General features: G+C 40.0%; 1 protein-coding gene across 2 annotated transcripts; it reads left to right on the forward strand.

Annotated features, from left to right (window-relative positions):
* Positions 1-635: 635 nt before the first annotated feature.
* Positions 636-9,731, forward strand: LOC122767646 (leucine-rich repeat neuronal protein 2-like). 2 transcript variants are annotated; one of them, XR_006360231.1, is made up of 2 exons: positions 636-858; positions 1,112-1,164. XR_006360231.1 is itself a non-coding variant. In XM_044023057.1 (2 exons), exon 2 carries the CDS (start codon positions 6,717-6,719, stop codon positions 9,075-9,077), a length of 2,361 nt encoding a protein of 786 aa, XP_043878992.1. In that variant the 5' UTR covers positions 636-858; positions 6,393-6,716; the 3' UTR covers positions 9,078-9,731. The 2 variants fall into 2 exon arrangements, 1 of the variants encoding a protein (XP_043878992.1); XM_044023057.1 differs by lacking the exon at positions 1,112-1,164 and adding an exon at positions 6,393-9,731.
* Positions 9,732-15,661: the final 5,930 nt, after the last annotated feature.

Raw genomic sequence — 15,661 nt, forward strand, 5'->3', positions numbered from 1 at the left:
ACCTGTCAGTGTGGCATTAAAGAGAAATTATAGGATATGCACAAAGACGTTTGGAATCAGAGAAAAGTAACACCTAAAAACCCAAAGTCACCAGATTCCCTCTTCAGAGCATCAGTATGCACTGTAAAAATGTGACTTTATCTTTTAAGCACCATTAAATTAAGACTCATTAAAATCTTATTGAAGCTTGTTAAGTTCCTATGGTGCAGAATTGATGTTGTCTATGTTATGTTCTGCAGTTTGGATGAGACATTTGTTTCACACTGAAATCAAACAGACGAGAAACAGATAGAATTATTGCATTAGTGCAACGGAATTACAAAATGGTGGTTTGCCTTCTGCTACTTTGTCACACGTCAAATTAAGCCTGGTTTCTGACGAAGGCCTCTAATCTGCAGATTATGGTGGAAAACTCAAATGAACTGGAATATGATGAGCCAAAACCAAACTTCTCATAATAACACTGCAAACTAATGGAAGTGGATCTCCTTTGGCTTTGGACACGGGAGGAGTGAAGGAGTGAGAGAGTGGGGCAGGGGCTAGAAAAGAGAGGAGGAGAGATGAGAGGGAGAGAGAAGCTCTGCTGCAGAACACACCTCATCTCCTCTGTAGCTGGAGGGAGAGAGGGAGAGAGAGAGAGAGAGAGAGAGAGAGAGAGAGTCTGTCTTTGCCAGTTTTCTCCTCAGCTCCAGAAAGAGGCAGAGCCAGAGAAGTGATATTTCAGGAATCATAAGAGGTCCACAAACGTGTGATTGGGAGGCAGATGAAGAGAAAGCATTCCTACACGTGAGGCACCTGCACAGCGAGACTGACAGCAAACACAGGCAGCAGCAACATGAAGTTGGAGCTTCTATTTCGGTAAGAAAAAACGTCAAAGAGGGAGAATTTTCAGAGCAAACACGGCTGTGTGCACACACACACACACACACATTCACTCATGGCAGTGTACTAAGGTGACGTAGCAGGTGTTTTAGGTTGATGTAATGCATCTCTTTTTATTATTTTGTTATCATTCTTTAAGGCTGTGCATCCATGTCTCTGTGTGTGTCATACATCCCTCTCTCCAGCTCTGTAAATCCTCCCTCTCTCCCTCTTTTCCGCCCTGTTGCAGAGTCGTAGCGGCACAGCAAACGAAAACCTTATGGAACTGACCGTTTCATGAAAGCAAGTATTTCCATTCTCTCTCCCTCTCTCTCTTTCTCTGGCCAATAATGAATGCAAATCTTACAGTAAAAGCTGTTTTCTGATCATCTCTGCCCCCCCTTCCCTCAGTTAGACTGAAAAAAGCTTAGTGAAATGGAGGAAGGAGAGACAGTTTTCACCTTTTCTGCAACAGAAACATAAATGTTTGATGATTTCACATCAAAATGGGAATCTGAAAACTTTCAAGAATACAAACTGACACATGGACACATAAGAGGATGGAAAAAAACAATCTCAGTTAAAGTACACCACAAGTTTTAGAATGGAAATAAAGCTGGGTACTGTTAAAATGCCAGATTTTAATTTCTAAAAAAGTGTGTTTTTCTCCTCTGTAGATATCATTAAGTGTTCTGCGATCAATAAAACACACGACAAACATGACATTCTCAGCCCATGATGCTGATGAGTTCATATAAAGTCACATGAGGTGCTCACTCTCTCTCTTTCTGCAACACTCAATCTGATTTAAAATAGCTAAACCAGACATTTCCAACATAACCATGTTTGATAAATCAATTGAAACTTAATTTTATGAAAGTTATCTTATAATTCTTGCGGGACAATATTTTGCCAACGTATTTCCCGACCCAGTCTTTGGGAATCACTGCCCTCCAATCGATTTCATGTGGCCCGTCACCTAATATCAACTTATAATGGAGTTATTACTGCATGTGTTTTTGTAATAAATGAATTTTGCAACCTGCAAAACAAATTACTGCCCAGTTGAAAACCAAGAATATTAAAATAATACTTGCTATGCTGTATCATTGAAAGGATTGAGGGGGTTGGCAGATGCCTTTACATTCCTCCTTAATGCATATTTGTTTTTGTTTAATGTAGGAACAGGCTCTGTTTGTTGCTTAGTAATTATTGGAGTAATACATATAGGGATTTTATGCCAGCATGGTTTTGTCCTGTGTTTCCAAGGTGGTTCCATCCATGTTTGCCCATGTGGGCTTCCTATGTGTGGCCTGTGATACTAAAATGTGACCTGCATAGTTCCCACATCATTCACATGCCCACTTAGTGCCCAGGTAGCCTGGAAAGGGTACTCATGTACTCAAGCACAGTGTGACAAACACAGATATTATCAGATATTATCAGCCCGCTGGCTGGGGGTAAATAAATAAGTGAAGTTCATGTAGTGTTGTACCCTTTAAAGTTAAATAGCACTTTACAAAATAAGAAACGTTAAAGACCAGACTACACACAAGGGGAGACAAAGGTCAATTTGAATAAATAAGTCTACAGTTGTTGTTTTTTAAGGTATAAGCAGATACGTCAGTAACAAGAACACTCAAATCATACTGTGTAAAATCATAATGTGTCATTTATTGGCAAAAAACATGGAATGAACTGAAGATGAGGTTGATTTAGCGACTGTAAATGTCTAAGCTTGAGTTGACTCGTGTTGTCTTGGTCAGAACACAGTTAAAATGACTGTTATAATTCGTTTTTACGGCGGCCTCTTCACCTGTCATATTTCGTTAAACCACGAGCCCCGTGGTTTAACGAAATATTCCGTCTGACACTAACACTCGTTAACTCCTCAGACGGGAGAAGCTGGAAACCCACAAACTCATTTAACGACTAATTGACTCCACCGACTTTATTTGCTGGGTGGACACACAACTCAATTACTGTACGACTTGCAGAAATATACTCCATATTTTTCTGTGTTGTTACGGTTTTTGATGTTAATAGACGTATTTTACATCATAAATGCGCTTTTATTGATCACTGTAAACCGTTCCATATCAACACAAGCACTTTTACTTTGACATTTTGTGAACCATCATCATGAATATGTTGATATTATGTTGTAATTGTAAGCTCGTATTGCCCACCTGCTACTGAACAGTTGTTGTTTTTCCCACTCATGACAAGACATTGGCTGCCAGGTCATTTGTGTTTGACAGCCCTGATGTAGACTATAGACTGGAACTGGGGATCAAACCTCCAGCCTTCTATCACTGACCCACAATATGTCCATGTAATCCAGTGCTATTTGCTGTACGCCAAGTGCATGTAATCATGTAAACAATGGATTAACAGTACTTATAAATGATCTATATTTGTGTTTGTTTTGGTAATTACGTTTTAAGCAGATTAGAGTTGACACACACAGTTTTTTCTGTTGTCCCTCAGTGGCTGAGGTACAACGGAAGATCACCAGTCACAGGAGTAACAGGGGAAGCAATAAGGCCAGTCACAGTAAAACATACTCTCTACTTACTCACAGATAAGAGACTGTGAGGAGCGGGGAGGAGCTGGTGATGGATTTGTTTAAATTGCCTTTTCTGAATGGATTCAAATGTAAAGGCAACACCTGCGTGAGTATTCCTGGAAAAAGAGTGCCATAAGACGCGGTTGCTTATGAAAAGCCGAGAGTGGAGATGAAAGCGAATTGATAATAGAAAGAAAGAAGCGCAGGAGGTTGAAAACTGCTCCTGTGTTTTTGCTGCACTGACACTGAACTGACTCAGTGCTTAGAAAACATCCTGCACCTATAGCCCACACAGACGTAGGCTTCTCGCTGCTCACACAATTAAGCAGTTCTCTCTCTTTCTCTCGCACGCTGCACGCTGTCACTACACCGTCCATTATTTATAGCTCAATATACAACTTCACTTGTAACCACAGAAATTACACATTTGTTTTTGTTTTTTTATGAAAAATGTGTGTTTTTCCATTCTGTCGTGCCATCGTCGCTCTAATCAACGGATGCACAGATTGGACCAAAAACAAATTCCAAACTAAATCTCAAAACACCAAGACAGCGTGAGGATAAATGTGTTTCCATGGCAACGTGCATTAAGGCTTCTTGGCATGCACGCAAGCGTTTCCCCTCACAACAGATTTTTGAAACTGGAGAAAATTACAGTCATTACTTTGTGCTTATTATTCAACATTTTTATATATATATATTTGTTAAGAAAATAATTATAATTCTAGGGACAGTGTTTGGTGTAAAATGCATACATAGTAGCTATTAATCTGATTGGAGGAATATGAAGTGATATCAGACTTCCTTCATTTGTGTGCATGCCATTATTAAGATAAGAAGAAGAAAAAGTCTTCCAATTTGGTGAAATTGGTGAAAAATGGACGTGGTGCCCACCCCTCCTCCACTCTCCTCTGTCCACTGTCACCAAACACACAAAGCTAGTTTTCCATTAAAAAGTGCTGACGACAAAGACTAACACATTAATAAAGAATAATAAAAGAGCACAGTGAGGTTTAGAAGGGTGGACACTGCAAGCAAAATCTGCAAAAAGAAAAAAAGAATACTCTGCATAGTAATAAATAATAGTACATGGCAAAATAAAATAATAAATATAATTTAAATGTGACGTGTCACATGTTCATTGTAAGCAAAGTAAGGCACCACTGGGTGGACTTTTATTCTGAAGGAGCCTCCACTGGGGCACCAGCACATTTCAAGTGCAGGGCAGTAATGTGCAAAACCAATAGTTAGGCCCTGTTAACTAACCGTGACTAAATAGACTCTGCACTCGTTGGAAATAAACCCCTTTGTCAGTGACAGATCTAACACACAGAGGGGCCAAGTAAATGTCCTCCCTCCATGCACACAATCTTGTTTCACCAGTCACGTCTTGTCTGAACACTTGTCATACACTTTAGTATTGGAGGTGAGGCACTGGCATTGTATCAAGTAACAGCATTCAGGATGATGTAAAGTAAGTGTTGAGACCGGAGTTTCACACTTTGCCATTCCCACTAGACAGTGTGAAATCTGAAAGTCCTCTGACGTTCAAACCCAAACCTCATGTCACAACTCTGATCAACACTCAAGATAATAATTCCATCATATATATTATTGTTTTCATGTGAACATGGGGATACAAATATCCACTACAGATTGCACTTGATTTTTGAACTGATGTTTAGCTTCATAACAAAGCACTTCCTTCTTAAAGTGCGTAATAATCCGTCCACATAAATAACAATTTACCAATTACAATTAAGAAATTAACATTGAGTGCAATGTTAGGCCTGTACAATGACTGTGGCCCACTAGGGGCCGCAGCCCACACTTTGGAAATCACTGCTCTAGTATACTTAAAGAATTTATTTTAGCTCCTGCACCGTTTCAATTTTAAAGCCCTATAATCCAGCATTTTGATTTTTATTAGCTACTCACTATTATCCATCTATTCTTAAGTATTTAATTGTATTTCTTATTTTTTTTTCGAAACATTTCCTCATTCACACAAAGTGTTGATATGGTGACGTTTGGCAGTGAAAAGATGGTCAGATGGTGAACAATAATCCTCCTCCGCTTCCTCTCTACATCTCGGATGCCTGTGCTGTTTTTTTTTTGTTTTTTTCTCAGCAGCCACTGACTAACGTGTGTGAGCAGTCACGTAAGGAATAAAGAGAAAGTGTGCTTTGTTCAGTTTAACTTAGCCAATGTTGGGACTTTTACAATTTCGTGTGTGTCTTAAATCCTAAATCAGCAGAACATTTTAAAACCTATCTAATCCAATCAGTGGATGATGGATGAAAAACATTCGTTTTAACAACTGTGGAGATTACACAGTATTTTGTCGTGCTGCATAAGCGGCCAAAATTGATGAATGATAAAAATTGCCCTTTTATTGCACGTAGTCTAACATCATGAGCTTACGTCAGGCTTAAATCGTATAATTCAATTCAAATCTGTTGTTGGCACTTGTAAATGGGACACAAAGACGTACGACTGCTGCCAACTGTCTATGATCAGCTCAATGATCCATTTTGTACCTCTGAAATCTGAAATCCAGACAAAAATTAGACTTTAAAAAATAGTAATACTAGTATTTGGGGACTTTTTTGAAGTGTTGCATAATGAATATGATACGTGAAGTGTTATGCTATGCTATGTTTTGCTATGTATCTCACAGGCACTGACTTCATCATTCCTTCTCCTGTAGACAACAAACTATCACCTACAGATTTGTCCATATGGTTTATATTTTCCTTCTCTTGTTTTCTCACAATGATCTCCTTGCTTTTGCTCGTCTTTCTCTTTTTTTTTTTCTCTTCATCTTTCAGGAAATGACACTGAACTTAAAATATTTTGAGACCTAACTGACCCTGTCCAGTTTGCAGCATCGTATGTGCAATCTCTCGCTTTAATAAAAGAATAACTGCTTTTTTCTCTCCTCTTTTTTCTCTGACAACAGTGAGCTACCACGCTGAGTCTTCCACCTGGAGCCAGGATGTGAGATGGATGGTGTGACAACAAAGGCCGTCACTGTGCTGTAACCACTGTGCTGTTCTCTTTCCACTGCAGTTTCATTCATGGTATTGTAAAGCCGAGCCTAACCACAGAGTGAAGTTACACTTTGCACCAGTTGACTTTGAAGCCTGTGCAGACTGCTGTCAACGATGTAATCCCTCTTTAATTGGCTTCACACGCAGCCCTGGTGCAAATGATTCATCTCACCTCCTCATAAAAAAAGCCTTACTCTCCGTGTCTGAATCGGCTTCTATGACCTGTGAGGATTATGAGGCCGACATTAGTGCTTTTACAGTCACAGTGTTTCCTGTGTGTGTTTTTTGGTGTGTGTGTGCCCGGTGTTGCGGGCTCACTACCTCACACACTACCATGGCACGTCTCCTGCCCGGTGCGGTGCGTGTGCCAGATCAAGCCGTGGTTCTCCCCTGATTCCGTGTATAATGAAGCTCCCACTGTGGACTGCAATGACCTGCTATTGACCAAGCTCCCCTCACCCGTACCCTTGAACACCCACACCCTACGCCTACAGAGTAACCTCCTGTCTGAGATCGACTCTGAGGTCCTGCACCGACTCCCAAACCTCACAGACCTTTATCTTTCCCAGAATCACTTCAGCCATGTCAGGACAATAACTCAGAGCTCCTTGTTGCCCTCTCTGCTGTCTCTACACCTGGAAGAAAACAATCTCAGTCACCTCCCGGAGTCCTCTTTCTCGTCACTGCCAGCTTTGCGAGAGCTATTTCTCAGCCACAACAACTTACACTCAATTGCCCCTGGAGCCTTTAGTGGTCTGGACTTTCTAGTACGCCTTCACATCAACAACAATCTGCTCAGCACCATTAATCCTCGATGGTTCAGGGCTTTGCCACGTTTAGAAGTTCTCATGCTTGGGGGAAACCCTGTTGAGGCCCTTCCTGAAAAAGGGTTCCTGGCTCTAAAATCCCTCCGGAGTCTTGTTCTTGGTGGTATGGGTCTGAGAGGATTGGCAGAAAAGGCATTGGAGGGGTTGGACGGCCTGGAGAGCCTCTCCTTCTACGATAACTTGTTGACCAAGGTTCCCACACAGGCCCTGAGAAGAGTGCCAGGACTGAAGTTCCTCGACCTCAATAAGAACCGCATCAAACTGATAGAAACCGGAGATTTCCGAGACATGGCCCACCTGAAGGAGCTTGGCCTGAACAACATGGAGGAGCTTGTTTCCATTGAGAAAGCTGCTCTGGAGAATCTACCAGAACTCACCAAACTGGAGATCACCAACAATCCACGTCTGTCTTACATTCACCCACAGGCTTTCCTCCGGCTGAACAGGCTGGAGAGCCTTATGCTTAACTCCAACTCTCTCAGTGCCCTGCACCAGCACATCATGGTTTCTCTACCCCGCCTTCAGGAGGTCAGCCTGCACTCCAACCCTCTCCGATGTGACTGCCTGTTTCACTGGGCTGCGGACGTAGCTTCTCACTCTCACACTGAGAGAGACACACAAACTGATAAAGACAGTGCTCGGATTGTGCGTTTCATCCAACCTCAGGCTACGTTGTGCTCTGAACCACCAGAGCTCAAAGCTCGTAGGGTGAGGGAGGTGTCTACCAGGGAAATGTCAGCCACCTGCCTCCCCATGATCCCCACAGGCTCCCTTCCATCCTATGTAAGAGTAAGAGCCGGAGGCAAACTGGTTTTACACTGTAGAGGTCTTGCAGATCCACAGCCTGAAATGTACTGGGTGACACCCTCTGGGTTGAGAATTGGTCCTGCACCCAGCCTGTCAACCAAAGGTTTACCAGTTCCCTGTCACAGCCTGACAACGACTGAAGGATTCAACCTCACATCTTCCTCTAGCCAGGTTCAAAGTGACACTCCCTGCAACCCCTCCAAAAACTACAAACTTCTGCCTGAGGGAACTCTGGAGATCACCAAGGTTACTCCCAGTGATGCAGGACTTTACACCTGCGTGGCTGAGAACGTGCTCGGAGCAGATACACACACTGTTACTGTTGACGTACACAGCAGAGAAAAGAAAAGGAAAGCAGGAATGTTTGCTAATCTGAAGAGATTTGCTTTATTCAGCAAGGATGTCAGGGTGGAGGTGAAGGAGGTCGGACAATACTATGCTATCCTGTCCTGGCAGAGTGGGCGCAACCTCCCATCAACACGCCTTTCCTGGCAAGCCATACACTCCAACACCCACACTCCAATATACACCACACGTGTCCTGGCCGGCACACAGAGTTTCAACCTGACCCACCTGCAAGCAGAGACATTTTACAGAGTGTGTCTACACCTAGGGATCACTAAGGACGCCAGGCATTCCAACGGGAGATCAAAAGCTAACAGAAATCCTCAGTGTGTTTCATTCAAGACAAAGTATGTCCCAGAGCCCGAGCCCAGCCTGCAGCTCAGCCCAGAGCTGACCTCCACTGCAGTTACATTCATGCTCCTCACGGTCATATTGTTGCTGCTGGTAGGCCAGAGCCGGGACAGTCCACCCAATAATGAGGCGGGGAAGCTACACGGTACCCTCCTGCAAAAAATCCCAAACCCCAAGGCTCTGATCATCAAGCTAAACATCGGGGGAAACAAAGAGCATCAGTCAAAGCAGGATGAGAAACTGCTGTTATATGATGACTGCTGAGATAACGGAGACCAGAATAAAGAACTGATTTGTGGACACTCGATCACTGACACGGAGGAAGATGAGCAAAATGATAAAGATAAACTCTGTAAATCTCAGCTGGAAGAAGTCCTGGTCAAAGAAAAGGCAAAGAAAGAGATTTGTATTTATTTTATATAAAGTATATATTGGCATTGTTTTGTGTTAAGATGTTATTGTACAGCATTCCTAAACCCTAACCAGACAATCATACCACTGCTGCACAGAGGGTGAACACAGGAGAAACAGTGAGGAGTCTGAGCTGCTGAAACTGAAGAAAACAGTAATATATATATATATATCTCCAAGGACGGATACTTACAAAGAAGAGCAGCTCAGACTTGCCGCGTGCAGGTGTGTGCATCCACGGACTTGAGACGGATACCGAGTGAAATTCCTGCTTGTTTGGGCTCTGTATGTCATTGTGATTGGTGTAAACAACCTGTTTGCTTAGCGCTCAGTATAATGGTCTGGGTACTTCATCCATTCTTACAGTACATACGTATACAGTACACTGATCCAGATTTGCCACCTAACACTCTACATCCTCTTTCAGTATTAAAGCATTGACCCAGAAGTGATTGTGTTAAATTCTATTTTGAACTATTAAACAATAAAACAAATCTTTTTAATGTATACATTCATATTGTTCGTCTCCTTTTTCTTACAACAAATGATAACAAAGAAAAAAAACTATTTAGCTTACAACGATGAATAATAAAAAACCTATTTTACTTGGTTACATGTAGCAAGAGTTGCTCCAGAGTGCAATTAAGTGGATAATATGACACCTACTCAGAAAACATCAGACACAGTGTGTCCCCTGCTGGAGAAAAGTTGTAACTGAGCAAAAGAGTGATGAACAAAATCTTTTTTTTTTTGTAAAATGACTTCCAATGATCGAGGTGTCAATAGTCATTCAAATGAGGATTGTCTTCCAAATCTACATATGAAACTATATTTATTTTACAACAAACAGCTGAGCTGCAACAGGTAAACTAACACTAGGATCATGAGAACTTGCTACTTTAATTCAGGTAATTGTGCTTTTTCATTTAGTCATTTATTTGACAGTTGATTATACAGTGACACAAAATGTGGAAAAGACATTTGATTAATTCTCTATAATAGGCATTTTATTGACTTCATATTGTTACTGATTTTACTCAGGGAAAATGTCTACTCTAGATACATAAGTCATTATCTTTTTCACCAACCTTTAATTCAGGTGGTCGAGTAAATTACAAACACTGAAATAATTAGCATGGGAAGCAAAAATCCACTAACTAGAAATCGACACTTGTGCAATCCCATGCACAAGCATCCAGTATACACAACCATACATACACATGCTCACACCTGTGCACGTGTACAACAAACTATCACCTACAGATTTGTCCTTTATGGACTCTTCCAAGTACGGCCAATCTACTACTCATAACATTTTTTTTGTCTGACCAAGTCAATAATGTCTTAATTCTGACCTTTATCTCAGAATTCTCACTTATTTAAGGCCCGAGCCACGAATGGCAGGCTCCTGGCATGAATTTGGGCGAGGAACCTATTGTTATCCTTCAGATTATTATTATATCAGTGGTTTTCTAGTCATTGTTTGAGGTTAACGTGCATAAAAACTCTTAAAACTTGGCATGGAGGTCAGTCAGTCAATCATCATCTACCGCTTTATCCTCCACCAGAGGGAGGCGGGGGGTGCTGTGCCAATCTCAGCTACATCGGGCGATAGGCAGGGTACACCGTGGACAGTTCGCCAGTCCAGCGCAGGGCCACACATAGAGACAAACAACCATTCACTCTCACACTCACGGTCAATTTAGGACTGTGGGAGGAAGCTGGAGAACCCGGAGAGAACCCACACACACACGGGGAGAACATGCAAACTCCATGAAGAAAGGCCCTTGTTCCAACCAGGGCTCGAACCAGGGTCTTCTCACTGCAAGGCAAGAGTGCTAATCACTACACTACCGTGTGGCCCAGCATGGAGGTCAGGTCTAACGAAAATGCGAATGTGCTGCTCAAGGGCTCTTGAAAACAGAGGCAACATTGAGTTCCACTGAATTTCCATAAATGTGGAGGTAAGATATCATAGAACAAGACGAACAAAAAAGTCGACTGTGACCATGGCCTCAACTCAACAGGAAATCGGCCATTTTGGACCCTACGTAAATGAGTGGCGACATAAAAAACGTGCCAATTTGGACATTTATTTTGTTTCCCCAAAAACGTCCCCATAAATCAAGTGAACCTTCACCAGTTGTTAGAGTTTGTATTTATTCACACAAAACATAATACATCTCTTTCAATAAGGCAACACAATACTGTATATACATACAATTACCTTTATGTATACCACACGTCATGTTGTTATTTCTCAACTAACAACACATCATTCTTCACTGTCACTAGCAAGTGTAAATAAATAGTTTAGCAAGTCATGTAAAAGTACGAGAGGCGAAAAAACTTCAAGTCATACTGTGAACGTTACTGATGCAACAAAACAACCCTTTACACGTTGCTTCATTTTGTGGTTCTTGACTTTCATTTTCGGATCCATTTAAAAGTTCAGTGACCGACTGGAATATAAAGAAATAGTTTTAAGATCAAGTAAAGCAAATTTGATAAAAACAAATCAAATATATTCCTTTACATAAACAGCAATCGCAGTATTTGTTTATTGTTTTCTATGATCATTAACACTGACATCATCATTAGGTGCTGGAGTGAGCGTCATCCCAAAATGACATGAGGTGCTTGTGGTTGGAAAACATAACCGACACTCCAGTGAAATATGTCCGTCCACAGTACCGAGCATGCTGAGTGTACAGCAGCACACAGACCGGTGCACAGAGGCACATTCAGTCTTCTAACAGCGGATCAGATTGTACAATCATTTACAAAAATATAATTCTATAATTCTGCATTTTAAAATGACAGCAGTGTTTAGTACCACATTACAAGTCGACGGGACGTTGAGTCACATTAATAAAATACACAGAAAAGTTTAATACCAAGAACAGTGTGATGGGAATATTAATAATAATAATAATGATAATAATAAAAAAAACAGAACTGTAAGTTAGACCACTGTTTATAAAGCACATGAAAGCCATACTAAATATTCCTGGTTCCCAAAGGTGACACTTACTCTAGGACTGTGCTCGTGGCATGTTTACCAAAAAAAAAGCCCAAAAGAGACAGGTTTTTTTTCTCTCCCTTTGAATTCTGTTCTGCTCATGCACAGCAAAATAAAACTGAAAAATTGACATTAAAGTAACTTTGTTTTAAATAAAAAAGGAAATCACTGCATCATAAACTGACTCTATAACCGCTCAAAATATGATATGAACCAGTACGTGAACGATTAATAAATGGTTTGCAATGCACTATATTATTTATATATATATGTATATATATATATATATATATATATATGTTGTTGTAGCGGATATCTACTGTAAATGGAACAGTACATGAATGCTTGATATCACAGTATAATGTTGTGGAATCTTTATATAATAATGTTTATTCACACTTCGTATCACAAAAACCGGTATATTTGTGTGTACTTGTAATTGTTACCTCTTTGAAAGATACATTTTCTGGAATAAACACTGACTTTATCAGGACCAGTAGTCAAAACCTGGTCCTAATGAGGCAGAACCTCATTTCTGAGGAACTGGTTACGCCTGGTGCTAAGATTTAAATTGTGGTTGGGTTAAGGTTTGGGATAGGTATTGATAGGAATAATTAAGATCTGATTAAATAAGATAAAGGATAGGGTATGGATATTGTGTGTGTGTGTATGTCTAATGTTGAAATATACCATTTTATTATCTATTTATACTATACATAATCTAAAATAATCTATAAATATATGTTTCAAAGAAAATTAAATCATTTGTTAATGTTAAACATTCTTCTTATTTTATATACACTGTGTATATATGTATATATGTATACATATATACACATATGTATATATGTATATATACATACATATATGTATGTATACAGTAAATACATGATATATACTAATTATCTTACTGTGTTATACTGTAAACCATTCATATACTGCTCATGATTAATGCCAAAATATCCAGCGAATGTGTGACGGATAAAGCGATGCAGTGACGATGCAGAATTGTTTTTTGTTTTGTTGTTTGTTTTTAAAAAGAAAAAAAAAATCACATGGTTCTTTTTCTTTGACGTGTTAAATGTCACATCTATGGCACCGTTCATAAAATACTACATGTTACTGTTCATATCTATCAACGTAAGCAACACACACACACACACTGAGAAGAGAAGCAGCAGGAATGAGTAAACAGAAGCTTATTATGGTATTTATACTAGAGTATACACAATGGTATAAGCCAATCTGAACTTCTATAGGAAATAATAGAAATCTACATCCATACAGTATATTAGCTGCTCATCTCTGCCCATGTGTGACAAGCTGTAAATGTAAATTATACAACAAAAACTTCAACTCTTTTTTTCCAGTCTCCTTCACCTTTGGAACCATCTCTGTGCTAAGGAGTATCAGAGAGTGTGTCACCTCATTGATGCTTCAATTGCCCGTCATTAATTCATTTAATTCATTAATTAATGTATCTGTGTATCTAAATGTTCAAATCCCCAACTTCAGCTGATGCCACCTTAGAAAAAGTAAATCCAACCAGCGCCAGCGACACACAAACTCACACTGTGTTAGTCACTGCTTGAAGTGGGTCGGTACTGTCTATTTTTAGGTTATCTGTCCAATTCATTATTATTTCCCAGGGTGCACTACGTGACTCTTCTGGTGAGAGTCTTTCTAGTGTCTTGAGTTTTTATTTTTATTGTTAAACAAGAACAACATCTACTGGAAGTGTTCACTAATACTTAGTTATATTCATTGACTTCTTGGAGGAACAGCATAATAACAGTGTGTGCTTGACACTTAAATCATTGTTGGAAATGTATCTGGTATCTTTTATTTACTGAAAATGTTAATAATTGTTATGGATAAGGAGAGTACTGGCACTTATTTCTTCCCACCTCACCCACTGGTGTTAGTCAAAGGTCTTACATAGCTGGCTTTAATTTTATTGCTGTGTCGACACTGAAACATCAAATCCAGTTCATAGTCTAACACAAACACAAGTCATTCCCACAGACTTGGTCACATGAGAATTCTTACTAGATTTGTCCTTAAGATTTATGGTTGTAAAATGAAGTTGTGATTCATGTCTCAAATATGTTATGTCATATATTATATTAAAAATAGTCAGAATTGTTATATTACTGTATGCGCAAAGTTGCCTTTGTCATAAACACATCTTCAATGGAAACCACATCAGGGAACGAAATATAGAACATGTTTAATGCCCTGTATGATGAGCAACTGCGTATTAATTGTGAACTAATTTCATCCAAGTGACATTTCACTGTACTTCCTTCACGTGTGTGGACAGGTGTTTAAACTGGAACAGTAGCTATCACATTCTGTGTTACCAATAACTAAACTGTCTCCACTTCCCCTACTGTCTGTTAGCAAGAAAACTAGCCTTGGATGATCCGGTCTGACCCGGAGTCCACAGAATCAGGAGGTCTTGGGTTTCGTGACAAGCACAAACTGGCACACACACCCTAGCCAGGTACTGACTATAAGATCAAGGCATTATTTTAGACCAGGGATCAGCAAGCAAATGTGGTCGAGGGCTAATGTTTTTTGTAACCTATTGAATATTGGGCCAAAATATCACCAGGCAAAGAGCCTCAAAACGCCCTCAGTAAGAAACAAAACCCCACATTTTCTGCCTTAAACTAACAATCATGTGGACGTTGTGTGAGATACGTACGCATACTCTTAATATTTATTCTGCATCATTTAAATTGTAAGAGTTACTGCTTCTTCTTTGAGACTGACATATGCAAGATGTTATTTTACGGACATTTACTCCCTAAACCTGGCTGTCTCCATGACAACAGCAGTTTTTATTTTTATTTTTCAAACCCAATATTTAGTTTAAGTTAATTGTCAATTTAAGCAACAGAATCTATTTGAATCAGTTCATATTTCTTTAGAATAAAAGTTCTGAACTTCATATTTTTGTGAAGATAAGCAAATAATTTAAGATCAGATTTGTTAAATCATCTGGCGGGCCAGTTTTGGTCCACAGGCCACCAATTGCTGACCACTGTTTAGACGTTCATCATGGCAGCGCTGGCGAAAAGAAGCAGAAAAAAGTATCGTCTGAGGACGCGATGAAGACGAAACGATTTTCTGACCGAGTGAGGGACCACACATGAGTAAACAGCAGACCGGCTTTTTCTGATTGCAGAGAATTGATAAACAAAGAAGCTTACAAAACGGATGCCAACCAACATGGACATGGCTCTACGGCTTGTGTTCACTGGCTCTGTTGAAAACCAATGCACGTGGCCATGTATGTTTACAGTGGTGTTGTAAAAACATGTACACTGTAGAGGGAGCTCGTAGAGAAAAAGGCAAAAAAGCGAACAAAACTTGCAAAGTTCTGCTGTAAGCCTACATTTGACCAAAT

The sequence above is a fragment of the Solea senegalensis genome, linkage group LG4 (assembly GCF_019176455.1).
Source record: "Solea senegalensis isolate Sse05_10M linkage group LG4, IFAPA_SoseM_1, whole genome shotgun sequence".
In the NCBI taxonomy this organism is placed as follows: Eukaryota; Metazoa; Chordata; class Actinopteri; order Pleuronectiformes; family Soleidae; genus Solea; species Solea senegalensis.